Below are 16,185 nucleotides of genomic sequence, written 5' to 3'. Positions count from 1 at the left end.
GTAAATGGAATTAGCTGTCAAAGGTATGGGAAAGAAAGGGGATTGGATAAAATCAGTGTGGCTTGAAAACAAGCTTTAAGGGCATTGAGAGGAGAGAGAGAGGTTTCTGAGCAGAGTAGCTCCTCCTCTGCTGAGGCTGGAGTGTAAAGGGAGATAAGGACAGCCTTGGAGGGCTGGAAGCTTCTATATTCTGACCATGGTTCCTTCACATCCAGATGTTAACACAGAAGAGAACCCTGTGCCAGTGAAAGAGGAAGCCCCCCCTATCCATGTGGGAATGCTGAATGGAGGCCAGCGCATTGACTATGTGCTACAGGAGAAGCCCATTGAAAGTTTTAATGAATATTTATTTGCTTTACAAAGCCATCTGTGCTACTGGTAAGTGTTTGTTTTTGTTTTGGGGTTTTTTTTTTGTCTTCAGTTCAGTCACTCCGTCGTGTCTGACTCTTTGCGACCCCATGGACTGCAGCACGCCAGGCCTTCCTATCCATCACCAACTGTTGGAGCTTACTCAGACTCATGTCCATCGTGTCAGTGATGCCATCCATCCATCTCATCCTCTGTCATCTCCTTCCCCTCCTGCCTTCAATCTTTCCCAGCATCAGGGTCTTTTCCAATGAGTCAGTTCTTCCCATGAGGTGGCCAAAGTATTGGAGTTTCAGCTTCAACATCAGTCCTTCCAATGAATATTCGGGATTGATTTCCTTTAGGATGGACTGGTTGGATCTCCTTGCAGTCCAAGGGACTCTCAAGAGTCTTTTCCAACATCACAGTTCAAAAGCATCAATTCTTTGGCGTTCAGCCTTCTTTGTTTATTAAGCCTTCAGTGCTCAGCCTTAATTATTTATTAAGACCAAATATTTATTATTTGTGTTTATTTTAAACAACATTTATTATTATTATTTTTTTAATGACAACCATTCTGAAAGGGGTGAGGGGATATTTCACTGTGGTTTTGAATTTCCATGAGGATTAGCGATGTTGAGCACCCTTTCACGTGCCCATTATCCATCAAATGACATTTTGTATTAATAATTATGAACAAGCCATCATTCTAATTCCAAATGAGCACTACCCTATCCTGCTTTTTCTACATCTATCAAATACCTGTGATACAATGAGGACTTACTTCACTAAGCATAATATTCTTTAGGTCCATCCATGTTGCTGCAAATGGCAGAATTCTGTTATTTTTTATGGCTATGTATTATTCCATTGTAAATATGTACCACATCTTCTTTATTTGTCTGTTGATGGATGCTTAGGTTGCTTCCATACCCTAGTTATTGTGAATAGTGTGGCTGTGAACACTGGGGTGCATATATCTTTTCAGGTTAGTGTTTCCATTTTTTCTGGATATATGCCAAGGAGTGGAGCTGCTGGATCGTATGGTAGTTCTGTTTTTATTTTTTTGAGGAGCCTCTATACCATGTTCTACAGTGACTGCACCAGTTTACATTCCCACCAGCAGCAGATAAGAGTTCCATTTTTTCCACATCCTTGCCAACATTTATTATTTGTGTTCTTTTTGATGACAGCCATTCTGACAGGTGTGAGGTAATGTTTCATTTTGGTTTTGAATTTCCCTGAGGAATAGTGATATTGACCACCTTTTCATGTGCCCATTATCCATTTGTATGTCTTCCTTGGAAAAATGCCTCTTCGGTCTTCTGCGTATTTTTTGATTGGGTTATTTGGGGACTTTTTTGATATTGAGCTTTATGAGCTGTTTATATATTTTGAATATTAACCCCTTATTGCTCATATCATTTGCAGATATTTTTTCCTTTTCAGTAGCTTTTGGTTTCATCCTGTCTATGGTTTCCTTTGCTGGCAAAAAGCTTTTATGGATTAATTAGGTTCCATTTGCTTATTTTTGTTTTGAAAGATAGACCCAAAATATTTTGCTATGATTTATATCAAAGAGTGTTCTGCCCATGTTCTCTTTTAGGAGGTTGTGGTTTCCACACTTGTATTTAGATGTTTAATCCATTATGAGTTTATTTTTGTATATGGTGTGCAGAGATTTTATGTCATTCTTTTACATGTTGCTATCCAGTTTACGCAGCATCACTTATCGAAGAAATTGTGTTTTCTCCATTGTATATTTTGGCCTCCTCTGTTGTAGATGAGTTGACTGTGGCTGTGCGGGTTTATTTCTGGGCTCTGTTCTGTCCCATTGCTCTGTGTGTCTGGTTTTGTGCCAGTGCTGATATATTTCGATAACTGGAGCTTTGTAGTATAGTCCGAAGTCTGGGAGGATAGCTTTGACAATATAGGGCTTTTTGTGATTCTGTATAAATTTTAGATTCATTTGTGTTAGTTCTATGCAAAATGTCATGGGTATTTCAGTAGGGATAACATTAAGTCTGTAGGTTGCTTTGGGTAGTATGGCCATTTTAATAATATTAATTCTTCTAATCCTAGAGCACAAAATATCTTTTCACTTCTTTATATCATCTTTAGTTTCCTTTCTCAGCGTTTTATAATTCTCAGAGTATAGGCTTTCATTTCCTTGGTTAAGTTTATTCCTAGGGCATTTTATTTTTTTTGATGTAATTTTAAATGGGATTTTTTTTTTTTTGCTTTTTGATAGTTCGTTAATATTGTATAGAAAAGCATTAGATTTCTGTATATTAATCTTGTATCCTGCAAGTTTACTGAATTCATTTGTTCTAATAGCTTTTTGGTGGAGGCTTTAGGGTTTTCTGTATTAAAGTATAACGTATCTGTAAATAGTGACAGTTTTACTTCCTCCCTTCCAACATGGGTGCTTTTTCTTCCTTCCTCCCTTCCCTTCCTCTGATTGTTGTGGCTTGGACTTCCAGTACTATTTATGTTACATCAAAGAGGCAAAACTGGACATCTGTGTCTTGTTCCTGAATTTGGAGGAAAGGCTTTCAGCTTTTCATTGTTGTGTATGATGATAGCTGTGGGTTTTGTCATAAGCAATCTTTATTATGTTAAGGTGTATTCTCTTTAGACCAACTTGGAGAATTTTTGTCAATGTATATTTAATTTTATTAAATGCTATTTCTGTATCTATTAAGATGATCATGTGATTTTTGTCCTTCCTTTTGTTGATGTGGTGTGTCACACTGATTGAACTGTGAATATTGAAGCATCTTTGTGTCCTGGAGATAAATCCCACTTGATCATTGTGTGTGATCTTTTTATTTATTTTTTTGGATTGTTGCAATATTTTGTTGAGTTTTGCATCTATATTCATCAAAGACACTGGCCTGTAGTTTTCCTTTTTTGTAGTGTATTGGTGTGATTTGGGTATCAGGATAATGATAGCCTCACAGAATGAATTTGGGAGAGTTTCTTCCTCTTCAATTTTTTGGAATAATTTAAAAAGGTTGAGTGTTAAATCTTTGTAGTTTGCTAGAATCCCCCTGGGAAGCTGGTCCTGGACTTTTGTTTCCTGGGAGTTTTGTTTTTTTTTTTAATATGTAACTTTTACTTATTTTTACGTATTTTAATTTTTAATTTTTATTTATTTTCTATTATTTTTGGCTGTGCTGGGTCTCTTGCTGCACAGGCTTTTCTCTAGTTGCAGCACGTGGGCTTCTCATCGCAGTGGCTTCTCTTGTTGGGAAGCATGGACTCTAGGCCGTGCGGGCTTCAGCAGTTGAGGACCCTGGGCTCTAGGGCACAGGCTCAGTAGTTGTGATGCAGAGGCTCAGTTGCTCCGCGGCATGTGGGATCCTCCTGGGCCAGGGATCGAACCTGTGTCTCCTGCGTTGGCAGGCAGATTCTTCACCACAGAGCCACCAGGGAAGCCTTCTGTGAGTTTTTTACATAACAAATACAGTTTCACTACTAGTGTTTGGTTTGTTCAGATGGTCTGTTTCTTATTGATTTCAGTCCTCTCAATTTTTATGTTTTTTTAGAAATTTGTCCATTTCTTCTGGGTTGTTCAGATTGCTGGAATATGACTATTGATAGTATCCTCTTATGTTTTTCTCTCTCTGTGGTATCAGTTGTAATTTCTCCTCTTTCATTTCTTATTTTGATTATTTTGGGTTCTCTCTCTCTTCTTGGTGAGCCTGGCTAAAGGTTATCAGTTTCTGATTATCTTTTCAAGAAACTAACTCTTGTTTTCATTGATATTTTCTACTGTTTTTTAAAATTTTGTATTTATTTATTTATGGCTGTGCTGGGTCTTCATTACTGCACTGGCTTCTCTCTAGTTGTGGCAAGCGGGGGCTACTCTGTTGCAGTGCGCGGGCTTCTCACTGTGGCGGCTGCTCGTCGCGGAGCGTGGGCTCCAGGGCACGGGCTGCAGTTGTTGCAGTGTCAGGGCTCTTAGAGCGCGGGCGTGGTAGACCGGGGATTGAATCTGTTGCAGTGTCAGGGCTCTTAGAGCACGGGCGTGGTAGACCTGGGATTGAATCTGTTGCAGTGTCAGGGCTCTTAGAGCACGGGCGTGGTAGACCGGGGATTGAATCTGTGTCTCCTGCATTGGCGGGTGATTCTTCACCACTGAGCCACCAGGGAAGCCCTGTTGTTTTTTTTTCTTTAAGATCTGTTTTATTCCTTCTCTCTCTGATCTTTATTATTCCCTTGCTTCTGCTGACTTTGCATTGTTTTCTTTTTCTAATTCCTTTAGGTGGTAGGTTTGCTTGAGACTTTTCTTATTTCTCAAGGAAGTGAAGGCCTCTCTCAGGAAGGCCTGTATCACTATAAGCTTCTCTCTTAGATCCATTTTTTCTGCATCCCATAGATTTTTGGAGAGTCGTGTTTCCATTTTTATTTGTCTCAAGGTATTTTCTGGTTTCCTTTTTGATTTCTCTATTGATCTGTTGTTTTTTTTAGTAGCATATCATTTAATCTCCACGTGTGAGTTCCTTTCCTGTTTTTCTTTCTGTAATTGATTTCTAGTTTCATACTATTGTGGTTGGAAAAAATACTTGGTATAATTTCTATCCTCTTAACATGTGATCTGTTCAGGAGAACATTTCATGTGCACTTGGAAAAAAAAAAGTCTGTATTTTGCTATTTTCAGACATAATGTCTTTGTAGATATCTAATATATTCAGATCGTCTATAATGTGTCATTTAAGGCCATTGTTGCCTTATAGATTTCCTGTCTGGATGATCTGTCCATTGATAAAAGTGGGATGTTAAAGTCCCCTACTGTTACCGTGTTATTGTCAGTTTCTCCCTTTAGGTGTGTTAGTATTTGCTTTACATGTTGAGGTGCTCCTGTCTTGGATGCATATATGTTAAACATTATGGCTTGTTCTTGTATTGATCCCTTATCATTATAGAATGCCCTTCTTTGTCTTCTGTTATAGCCATTGTTGTAAAGTCTATTTTGTCTGTTAGGAATATTTAGCCCATTGACATTTAAAGTAATTATTGACACAGATATGTACTTATTGCCATTTTATTACTTGTTTTCCAGTTGTTTTGTAGTTCTTTTCTGTTCTTTTTGTTTCTTCCTTTGTGGTTTAGGGAGCGTCTCTGGTGACTCAGATGGTAAAGAATCTGTCTGCAGTACGAAAGACCTGGGTTCAATTCCTGGATCCAGAAGATCCCCTGGAGAAGGGAATGGCAACCCACTCCAGTATTTTTGCCTGGAGAATCCCATGGACAGAGGAGCCTGGCGGGCTACAGTCCATGGGGTAGCAGAGTCGAATATGACTGAGCAACTAACCCTTTGTGGTTTAATGATTTTACTTAGCAGTATGCTTGTATTCCTTTCTTTTCAGTTTTTGTGTATTTGTTGTGTTTTTTTTTTTAAATTTGTGATTACCTTGGGGTTCATATATGTTGACCTATATCTCCTTGTTTTAAATTGGCTGTCAGATCAGATCAGATCAGATCAGATCAGTCGCTCGGTTGTGTCCGACTCTTTGCGACCCCATGAATCGCAGCACGCCAGGCCTCCCTGTCCATCACCAACTCCCGTTCACTCAGACTCACGTCCATCGAGTCACTGATGCCATCCAGCCATCTCATCCTCTGTCGTCCCCTTCTCCTCCTGCCCCCAATCCCTCCCACCATCAGAGTCTTTTCCAATGAGTCAACTCTTTGCATGAGGTGGCCAAGGTACTGGAGTTTCAGCTTTAGCATCATTCCTTCCAAAGAAATCCCAGGGCTGATCTTCAGAATGGACTGGTTGGATTTCCTTGCAGTCCAAGGGACTCTCAAGAGTCTTCTCTAACTCCACAGTTCAAAAGCATCAATTCTTCAGCGCTCAGCTTTCTTCACAGTCCAACTCTCACATCCATACGTGACCACAGGAAAAACCATAGTCTTGACTAGACGAACCTTTGTTGGCAAAGTAATGTCTCTGCTTTTGAATATGCTGTCTAGGTTGGTCATAGCTTTCCTTCCAAGGAGTAAGCGTCTTTTAATTTCATGGCTGCAGTCACCATCTGTAGTGATTTTGGAGCCCAGAAAAATAAAGTCTGACACTGTTTCCACTGTTTCCCCGTCTATTTCCCATGAAGTGGTGGGACTAGATGCCATGATCTTCGTTTTCTGAATGTTGAGCTTTAAGCCAACTTTTTCACTCTCCTCTTTCCCTTTCATCAAGAGGCTTTTGAGTTCCTCTTCACTTTCTGCCATAAGGGTGGTGTCATCTGCATATCTGAGGTTATTGATATTTCTCCCGGCAGTCTTGATTCCAGCTTGTGCTTCTTCCAGTCCAGCGTTTCTCATGATGTACTCTGCATATAAGTTAAATAAGCAGGGTGACAATATACAGCCTTGACGTACTCCTTTTCCTATTTGGAACCAGTCTGTTGTTCCATGTCCAGTTCTAACTGTTGCTTCCCTGACCTGCATACAAATTTCTCAAGAGGCAGATCAGGTGGTCTGGTATTCCCATCTCTTTCAGAATTTTCCACAGTTTATTGTGATCCACACAGTCATAGGCTTTGGCATAGTCAGTAAAGCAGAAATAGATGTTTTTCTGGAACTCTCTTGCTTTTTCGATGATCCAGCGGATTTTGGCAATTTGATTTCTGGTTCCTCTGCCTTTTCTAAAACCAGCTTGAACATCAGGAAGTTCACGGTTCACGTATTGCTGAAGCCTGGCTTGGAGAATTTTGAGCATTACTTTACTAGCGTGTGAGATGAGTGCAATTGTGCGGTAGTTTGAGCATTCTTTGGCATTGCCTTTCTTTGGGATTGGAATGAAAACTGACCTTTTCCAGGCCTGTGGCCACTGCTGAGTTTTCCAAATTTGCTGGCATATTGAGTGCAGCACTTTCACAGTATCATCTTTCAGGATTTGGAATAGCTCAACTGGAATTCCATCACCTCCACTAGCTTTGTTCGTAGTGATGCTTTCTAAGGCCCACTTGACTTCACATTCCAGGATGTCTGGCTCTAGGTGAGTGATCACACCATCGTGATTATCTGGGTCGTGAAGATCTTTTTTGTACAGTTCTTCCGTGTATTCTTGCCATCTCTTCTTAATATCTTCTGCTTCTGTTAGGTCCATACCATTTCTGTCCTTTATTGAGCTCATCTTTGCATGAAATGTTCCTTTGGTATCTCTAATTTTCTTGAAGAGATCCCTAGTCTTTCCCATTCTGTTGTTTTCCTCTGTTTCTTTGCACTGATCGCTGAAGAAGGCTTTCTTATCTCTTCTTGCTATTCTTTGGAACTCTGCATTCAGATGCTTATATCTTTCCTTTTCTCCTTTGCTTTTCGCTTCTCTTGTTTTCACAGCTATTTGTAAGGCCTCCCCAGACAGCCATTTTGTTTTTTGCATTTCTTTTCTATGGGGATGGTCTTGATCCCTGTCTCCTGTACAGTGTTACGAACCTCATTCCATAGTTCATCAGGCATTCTATCTATCAGATCTAGGCCCTTAAATCTATTTCTCACTTCCACTGTATAATCATAAGGGATTTGATTTAGGTCATACCTGAATGGCTTAGTGGTTTTCCCTACTTTCTTCAATTTCAGTCTGAATTTGGCAATAAGGAGTTCATGGTCTGAGCCACAGTCAGCTCCTGGTCTTGTTTTTGCTGACTGTATAGAGCTTCTCCATCTTTAGCTGCAAAGAATATAATCAGTCTGATTTCAGTGTTGACCATCTGGTGATGTCCATGTATAGAGTCTTCTCTTGTGTTGTTGGAAGAGGATGTTTGTTATGACCAGTGCTTTTTCTTGGCAAAACTCTATTAGTCTTTGCCCTGCTTCATTCCGTATTCCCAGGCCAAATTTGCCTGTTACTCCAGGTGTTTCTTGACTTCCTACTTTTGCATTCCAGTCCCCTATAATGAAAAGGACATCTTTTTCGGATGTTAGTTCTAAAAGGTCTTGTAGGTCTTCATAGAACCGTTCAACTTCAGCTTCTTCAGCGTTACTGGTTGGGGCATAGACTTGGATTACTGTGATATTGAATGGTTTGCCTTGGAAACGAACAGAGATCATTCTGTAGTTTTTGAGATTGCATCCAAGTAGTGCATTTCGGACTCTTTTGTTGACCATGATGGCCACTCCATTTCTTCTGAGGGATTCCTGCCCGCAGTAGTAGATATAATGGTCATCTGCGTTAAATTCACCCATTCCAGTCCATTTCAGTTCGCTGATTCCTAGAATGTCGACATTCATTCTTGCCATCTCTTGTTTGACCACTTCCAATTTGCCTTGATTGATGGACCTGACATTCCAGGTTCCTATGCAACATTGCTCTTTACAGCATCGGACCTTGCTTCTATCACCAGTCACATCTACAGCTGGGTATTGTTTTTGCTTTGGCTCCATCCCTTCATTCTTTCTGGAGTTATTTCTCCACTGATCTCCAGTAGCATATTGGGCCCCTACTGACCTGGGGAGTTCCTCTTTCAGTATCCTATCATTTTGCCTTTTCATACTGTTCATGGGGTTCTCAAGGCAAGAATACTGAAGTGGTTTGCCATTCCCTTCTCCAGTGGACCACATTCTGTCAGATCTCTCCACCATGACCCGCCCATCTTGGGTTGCCCCACGGGCATGGCTTAGTTTCATTGAGTTAGACAAGGCTGTGGTCCTAGTGTGATTAGATTGACTAGTTTTCTGGGAGTATGGTTTCAGTGTGTTTGCCCTCTGATGCCTTCTTGCAACACCTACCATCTTACTTGGGTTTCTCTTACCTTGGGCATGGGGTATCTCTTCACGGCTGCTCCAGCAAAGCGCAGCCATTGCTCCTTACCTTGGACGAGGGGTATCTCCTCACCGCCGCCCTTCCTGACCTTCAACGTGGGATAGCTCCTCTAGGCCCTCCTGCACCCACGCAGCCACTGGCTGTCATATGAGTTCAAACACATTCTGAACATTCTACATTTCTATTCCCCTCCTCCATATTTTGATGTCATATTTTATATCTTCCTGTTTCATGTTTATCCCTTAACTGTTTATTGTAGTTACAGTTGCTTTCACAGTTTTTTGTCTTTTAATGTCCATACTGCTCAGTTAAGTCATTGGTCCTCAGTCCTTACTCTGTATTTATTTCTTCTCTATAGGTTCTTCTTTTCCACTTAGAGAAAACCCACTAACATTTCTTTTAGAGTAGGTTTAATATTGATGAAATCTTTCAGTTTTTGCTTGTCTGAGAAGTTCTTGATCTCTCTTTCAGTTCTAAATGGTAATCTTGCTGGGCAGAGTACTCTAGGTTTCAGATCATGCCACTCCCTTCTGGCCTGCATGGTTTCTGCAGAGAAATCAGCTGATAGTCTTATGGGTAGGGATTCTGTTTTCTTTTTTCTTGCTGCCTTTAGAAGACTCTCTCTACCTTTTGCCATTTTAATTATGTTTTCTCTTTGTATGGGTTTCCTTCAGTTCAACTTGTTTGGGGTCCTCTGTGCTTCCTGTTCCTGAATATCTTATTTCCTTCAGGTTTGGAGAGTTTTCAGCCATAATCACCTCAGCTGCATTTTCGATGCCCTACTCTCTTCTGTCTTCTCCTGTAATGTGAATGTTGGTTATTTAATGTTATTTCAGAGATTTCTTATACTGATTTCATTTTAAAAAATCTGATTTTCTTTTTGTTGTTCTGATTGGATGATTTCCATTTTTCTGTCTTTCAGATCATATATGTGTTCTTTTTTATCACTTAGTCTGCTATTCATTCTTTTTAGTGTGGTTTTTTTTTTTTTTTTTTTTTTGGCAGCTATTGAATTCTTCTCTTCAGGTTGGGTCTTTTTAAATATTTTCTAGTTCCTTTTAAAAATTCTCACTATGTTCATCTATTCTTTTCCCTAAATTCAATTAACATTTTTATTAACAATGTTCTGAATTCTTTACCTGGTAAATTGTTTATTTCTGTTTCATTATTTGTTTTTTTAGGGTTTTTTTCTCTTGTTCCAATTGAGAGCAGTTCCTCTGCGTTTTTATTTTGCTTAACTTTCTCTGTCACTGTGAATTTAGGTGAAACAGTTACCTCTTGTGGTCTTGAAGGGGTGTTCTGATGTGGGAGCATCCTTATACAGACTGCGTGTGCCCAGTGTCTCCACTGGGAGAGCTGGATTCCCTAAGATATCCCCTCAGCAGGGGGTGGGGCTGGAGCTGGGTGTGAGGCAGACCTTTGCCCCTGCCCAGTGGCTGGCACCCTGCTGGGACAGGATCTGATCCAAGTTGATGGAGGCAAGGGTCGGGCCCAGGCTGGCTCTGTTCCCTGCGGGTGTGTGTTTTCCCCTCTCCCTGCGTTGGAAGCCTTGCCCCAGAGCTGGGAAGTACTGACCAGAGTGGCACCCACGTGGACCCTCTGCAGGCAGAGGTCTGAGCTGTCTGCCTGCCGGAGCTGCACTTGTTCCCTTGCTCTGCTCACACGCGACCTCACGTGCATGTCCCCCTTGCCCCTCACAGCCCATCACTGTGCCCAGCCTCCACCAGTCATCATGGGGCCACCCTGCAGGGTCCCTGGGGCCTGTGTGGAGTCTCTGGGTATATTCTGTGGGAGCTGTGGGGTAGAGGCTGCTGTCAGAGTGCTAGGCTCCTTCTGATGCGCCACTTGAGTAAGTGCCAACCGTGACTGCTGCCCACAAGCAGGCTCTGCCCCAGGCCCGGGTTGCCCCTGGATCGTCCCAACCCAGGGATCGAACCCAGGTCTCCGGCATTGCAGGTGGATTCTTTACCATCTGAGCCACCAGGGAAGCCCAAGAATACTGGAATGGGTAGCCTATCTCTTCTCCAGGGGATCTTCCCAACCCAGGAATCAAACCGGGGTCTCCTGCATTGCAGGCGGATTCTTTACCAACTGAGCTATCAGGGAAGCCCAAATCCAACATCAAATCTTGTTTCTCTTTAGATTTACAAGTTGTGTCATTTTAGCTTTTACATTTAGGTCTGTGATCCATTTTGGTTAATTTTTAAATATGGTGTGAGGAAAGGATTGAGGTTCATTGTTTTGCCTGTGGCTTTTCTGTTATTCTGGCAACATTTGTTGAAAAGTTTATTCAGATGGAGAAACTGTTGAATTGCCTTGGCTCTGTTTTGTTCTCTTGATCTGTTTGTCAGTCTTTACATCAATAAAACCCTGTCCTGATTACTGTAGCTTCATAGTAAGGCTTGAGATTAGGTTTTGTGAGCCCTTCATCTTTGTTGTGCCTGTTAGTAGTTACTTTAGGTATTGTAGGTCCTTTGTATTTCCATATGTAGTTTAGAATGAACTTGTTAATTTCAACCAAAAAGCTTTTTAGGGATTTTGATTGCGATTGCATTTTATCTGTGGATCAGTTTGGGGGGGTGGGGAGAACTGATACCTTAATAATGCTGGGTTTTCTGACCCACAAACGTCATATCTCTCAGTGTATTGTGGTCTTTAGTTTCTCTCAGAAATGTTTTGTGACTTTTAGTGTATGTATCATGCATGTTGTAATTATTCCCCTCTCTGTTACAAGGTTGATCATCTTGACATATACTCAAGGACCATTTTAATTTTCTTTTGGAGAGTTATCTATACTCTTGATTCTCTTTCATATTGAATTGTTGTTTTTTTAATTGATAAAATCTGTGATATGAGTTGTAAATAACTTTTCCCCAGTTTGTCTTTAACATTGTGTACATTGGTTTTTTTTGCTAAGTATAAACTTTGATTTTTATGTAGTCAGATTTATTTTTTCTTTTTTGGCTTCTGGAATTTGTGTCATGCTTAGATTTTCCTTGTTCTCCTGAGAATTCCTTACCACAGTTTATTCTGATATTTTAGGGTTTCATTTTTACATGTAAATCTTTGATTCTCTTCAAATTTATCCTTGTAAGAAGATGTGAATTGATTCAAATCATTTTCCAGATGGCTCTCCATCTGGAAAACACTGTTAATAGATTTGAGATTCTAACTTCATTGTATTAAATTTCTGTGGGTTTTTAAGTCTTACTTCTGAATTTTCTGTTCTTTTCTATTCACTCATTTATTTATGCACCAGGATCACACCATTTTAATATCTGGTTTAGCTAATCTCTTCTTGGGATAGGAGGAATTTCTTAACCTGCAGTCCACACGCAGAGCTTGTAGGGGACAGAAAAAGTCTACAAGTCTAGTGAAATTCTACTTAAAATTTTGGGTATATAGTATATGTGTATGATGTCTTTTCTGGGGAGAAATCCATAGGTTTCATTAGATTCTCAAATAGGTCCATGACTCAAAAAATGTCGAACCCCAGATCTAGAAAAGTGTTTGAGCCATATACCTGTAAGGCAATCCATGGATGTTATTTTTATAGTCATATTTCTTTATGAACCAGATATATAAGTAATTGCTTGTACACACACTGAATAATATCTGCAATATACATAAGAAATTGATAACATTAGTTGTCAGAAGTTGGGAACTAGTGGTTTAGAAACAGTGGGAAGGAGATTTCATTATTACATCCTTTTGTATCTTTGATCTTTATCCACATGATTGTATTGGCTTTTCTTTTAAAAAGGTGACTCAAGATTTAAAAAATTAAGGTGATGAATTGGATGACTCTTCCATGTTGTCCCAAGAAGGAGTTCTGTGGAGGGAGGGCTTGGTCATTTACTACTGGCTTTTTTTATATTAAAGAACACAACGCTAGACTTGTTAGAAGGTAACCTAACAAACAACTTCTTTGTTAGGTTACCTTCCAAGCCACTGTCAGATACCACTTCTGAGCCATATTTTTTTTAAAACATTAAAAAAAATGAACTTGTGAGGTGGTTGTGTATGTCAAACACCTAGTACAAATGGTAGTCTCTTTTTACAACATCATCTTTTCTTTCTCCAGGGAGTCTGAAGATACAGTACTGCTGGTCCTCAAAGAAATCTACCAAACCCAGGGTATCTTCCTTGATCAGCCTTTTCAGTGAAAATGAACCACCTAAGGCTGCTTAATGTAAGTTTTTAAATGTCATGTATGTAGCATTATTCCTACATACTTACATGTGGAGCCTCAAAAGCTGCTTGGAAATGTACTTTTTGTTGCTTGTCACCAAGATCTAGGTTATTACTAACTTTTAGAGGGACTCTGGTTAAAATTCATGGGAAAAAAGCACTGGAGGCCATTTAGAGAAAGGTTAGTGTGTGTTTTGCTAGCAACTTGGTCCAATAACACTTGTCATTTTTAGGATCTAAACTCAGAATCTTCATGGTTCTGACCGTCTAAAAGTTACCATGACAACATTTACAGCTTTAAGTACATACAGTCCATTCTGGGATTTACATTGTTGTTGTTGTTCAGTCGCTAAGTTGTGTCCAACTCTTTGCAACTCCATGTTCTGCAGCACAACAGCCTCCTCTGTCCTCTACTGTCTCCTGGATTTTGGTCAAATCTATGTCCATTGAGTCAGTGATGCCATCTAACCAACTCATCCTCTGCCGCCTTCTCCTCTTGCTTTCAGTCTTTCCCAGCATCGAAGTATTGGAGCTTCAGCATCAGCCTTTCCAATGAATATTCAGGGCTGGTGTTCTTTAGGATGGACTGGTTTGAGCTCCTTGCAGTTATAACAGTTTCAGCTTTAAATATAGACAGCCCAACCTGGGATTTACATTACTCAGCCTTGTATATATGTATTAATAGTTAGAAAGCTTGTGTGTCAGACTCTGGCATTCTCTTTGGTTGACTTCAGCGTGATGACCTCTCTTCCACTTTCTCCCCTAGATGGACACTGAGGGATCCTTCCCCAGAAAACCTGCCTCTTTGTTGCCGCGTTTTCCTCTCAGCTGTGTCATTCCCTGCATGTTGCCTGCCACTTACTCACCACTGGGGTCTCTGGAAGATAATCTTCCTCTCTGGAAGCAAGTGGAAAAGCAAAGGGAAGACCCTGTTACTTTTTACCACTGGCTTCACAGAAACATTCGCCATTCTTTCTTCATGGCTGCGGGTAGTCTGCATCTTTAATTCTCTGATGGTATTTACATACCACACTCTATTGCTTATTACTTGAGATGGTATAAAGCCTGCCTTGAGTTTGTTTTGGGTTGGGTGTAAATTTTTCTAGGAGGTTACTGTTTATCTTTAGAGAATATTCTAATCTGGTAGTGGGCTCCTGAGACTCAGAAGCCATTCTGGGTCTGCTTATGGTCATGAGTGTTCTCTGCGTTGGAAGGCTAGATCTAAGTGGAGGAGGGAGACTGGTGGGCAGTCAGATTCTTTCCAGCCAACTTTTGTTTTCTACACGTACTGTATGAAGAAAGACTAAAATTATAAATACTGTTTACTTTCTATAGTTGACTGACAAGATTTATTGCTAGGACTCACAGAGGCTGTTCATTGTTTTTACAGCTGTTTGAGCTGCTCTAAGAGTCTAAAGTGGACAGTTTAGTTTCCATCAGGTACATCTTTATAAAGATATTGCAATTCCTAGACCTGCCTTTTTATATCGTATCATACTTCAAACTGGGAGACTCTAAATGAAGTCCAACCTAGTTACTTGTTAGTTCTTAAGTTTAGGGTAAAGTTATAAATGCTGACAAACCTGCAGTTACACAGCTTTGACTGCTTATGAAGTGATGAATAAAACCTTTTAGTGGTGTGTTCATGGTGGAACAACTCGTGAAAGCCATCTGCCACATCAGCTTGTGTGAAGGGAGTGTTGAAGACTGTTCTCTTTAAACAGACACTGTCGCCTCTGAGTCCCCGCAGTGCAGGGAGCAACTGGACAGGCCCCGGCACAGGCAGCGCTGGGGGAGGGGTGGGTCCGCCCAGGGGGAGATGTTCCTCATTCCGAAAGAGAAACCTGGCTCTGGGGCTAGGAACAGCTGCTGCAGCGTCAGTGTCAGAGGTGCAAGAGAGATGGGTGAATGTAGACCCCCGGCGTTTACCATTCACACACGCCATCGCTGTGACAGCAGAGGGAATGTTACTGTCACGCTAGAGGTAAGGTTGGGGTACTGGTGAGAGCCTGGCCTCTGTGTGCATCTGCTTACAGACTAATGCTGACAAGCCACTAAGACATTTCAGCTCTATGAAATGCTTTATTTACTACATAAACTCCGAGACCGAAATAAGGGTTACTGAGAATGAAGTAGCATTCAATGTAAAGGGGAAGCTTTCAGCAAGTTGTCTTCAAATTTAAATTTACTCTTCCTATTAACAGAGTAAGTAAATTCTAAGAGTAAGCCAAAGGACAAGCAAGAGTGAGTCCCTGTAACCAAAGATGAACAGCATCACCCCAGATTGTTAGATAAACCACTGTTTATACTAAGAAGTGTTTCCTTCCTGGTGGTGAAGGGCAGGTGACTGGAAAAGAGCTTTATATCCTGTGTATCCCCCTGTGTTAGTATCATGGATGCACTTACACAGGGTACTAAGCTTGACTTAAATTCCTTATTCAGTTGTATATTTTTTGCACTACTTCAGTTGTATCATGTGCAATCTCTTGACCAAGCCTATTTTTAAACTCTGGTAGAGTATCGTTTTATACATATTCCCAGCTGCAGAATTGGTATTGCTTATTCTCAGCAAGAGAGATTGTTTGCATGGAAAGATTAATAGCACTGATTAGCTTTCTAATATTTTGCACTTTTTGAAATGTTTGTTTTTTTATGTGATTATATTTAAAACTTTAGTAAATAATGAAATAAAACCAATTTGACCAGTTGCCTACTTCTATCTGGCTCATCCATCAAAGACCAAAGAGAATCAGTACAATAACCATTTTATCCTCCCTTTTGTGTTACTAAAACAAGTTTAAAAAAAGTACTGGGCAAAGAACGGACATTCGGGTTCTTTTCCCCTTGACTGTTAAAGTACGGTGATTATAAGGTAAATA

At 40.4% G+C, this 16,185-nt stretch overlaps 1 protein-coding gene across 2 annotated transcripts in view; it reads left to right on the top strand.

Moving 5' to 3' along the window:
* Positions 1–16,185, top strand: part of DDHD2 (DDHD domain containing 2) — a 33,835-nt gene that overhangs the window by 15,462 nt on the left and 2,188 nt on the right. Inside the window, exons 16-18 of one of the 2 annotated variants that reach the window (XM_006070612.3) lie at positions 216–378; positions 13,200–13,307; positions 14,073–16,014. In XM_006070612.3, coding sequence (XP_006070674.3) covers positions 216–378; positions 13,200–13,281 — 245 coding nt within the window. In that variant the 3' untranslated portion in view covers positions 13,282–13,307; positions 14,073–16,014. Of the gene's footprint in view, positions 1–215; positions 379–13,199; positions 13,308–14,072; positions 16,015–16,185 lie in introns of those variants that run through there. The other variant, XM_044931961.1, reaches the window with a different exon arrangement.

This window comes from Bubalus bubalis, chromosome 1 (assembly GCF_019923935.1).
Source record: "Bubalus bubalis isolate 160015118507 breed Murrah chromosome 1, NDDB_SH_1, whole genome shotgun sequence".
NCBI classification, from domain to species: domain Eukaryota; kingdom Metazoa; phylum Chordata; class Mammalia; order Artiodactyla; family Bovidae; genus Bubalus; species Bubalus bubalis.
This window is presented reverse-complemented; position numbering and strand designations above follow the sequence as displayed.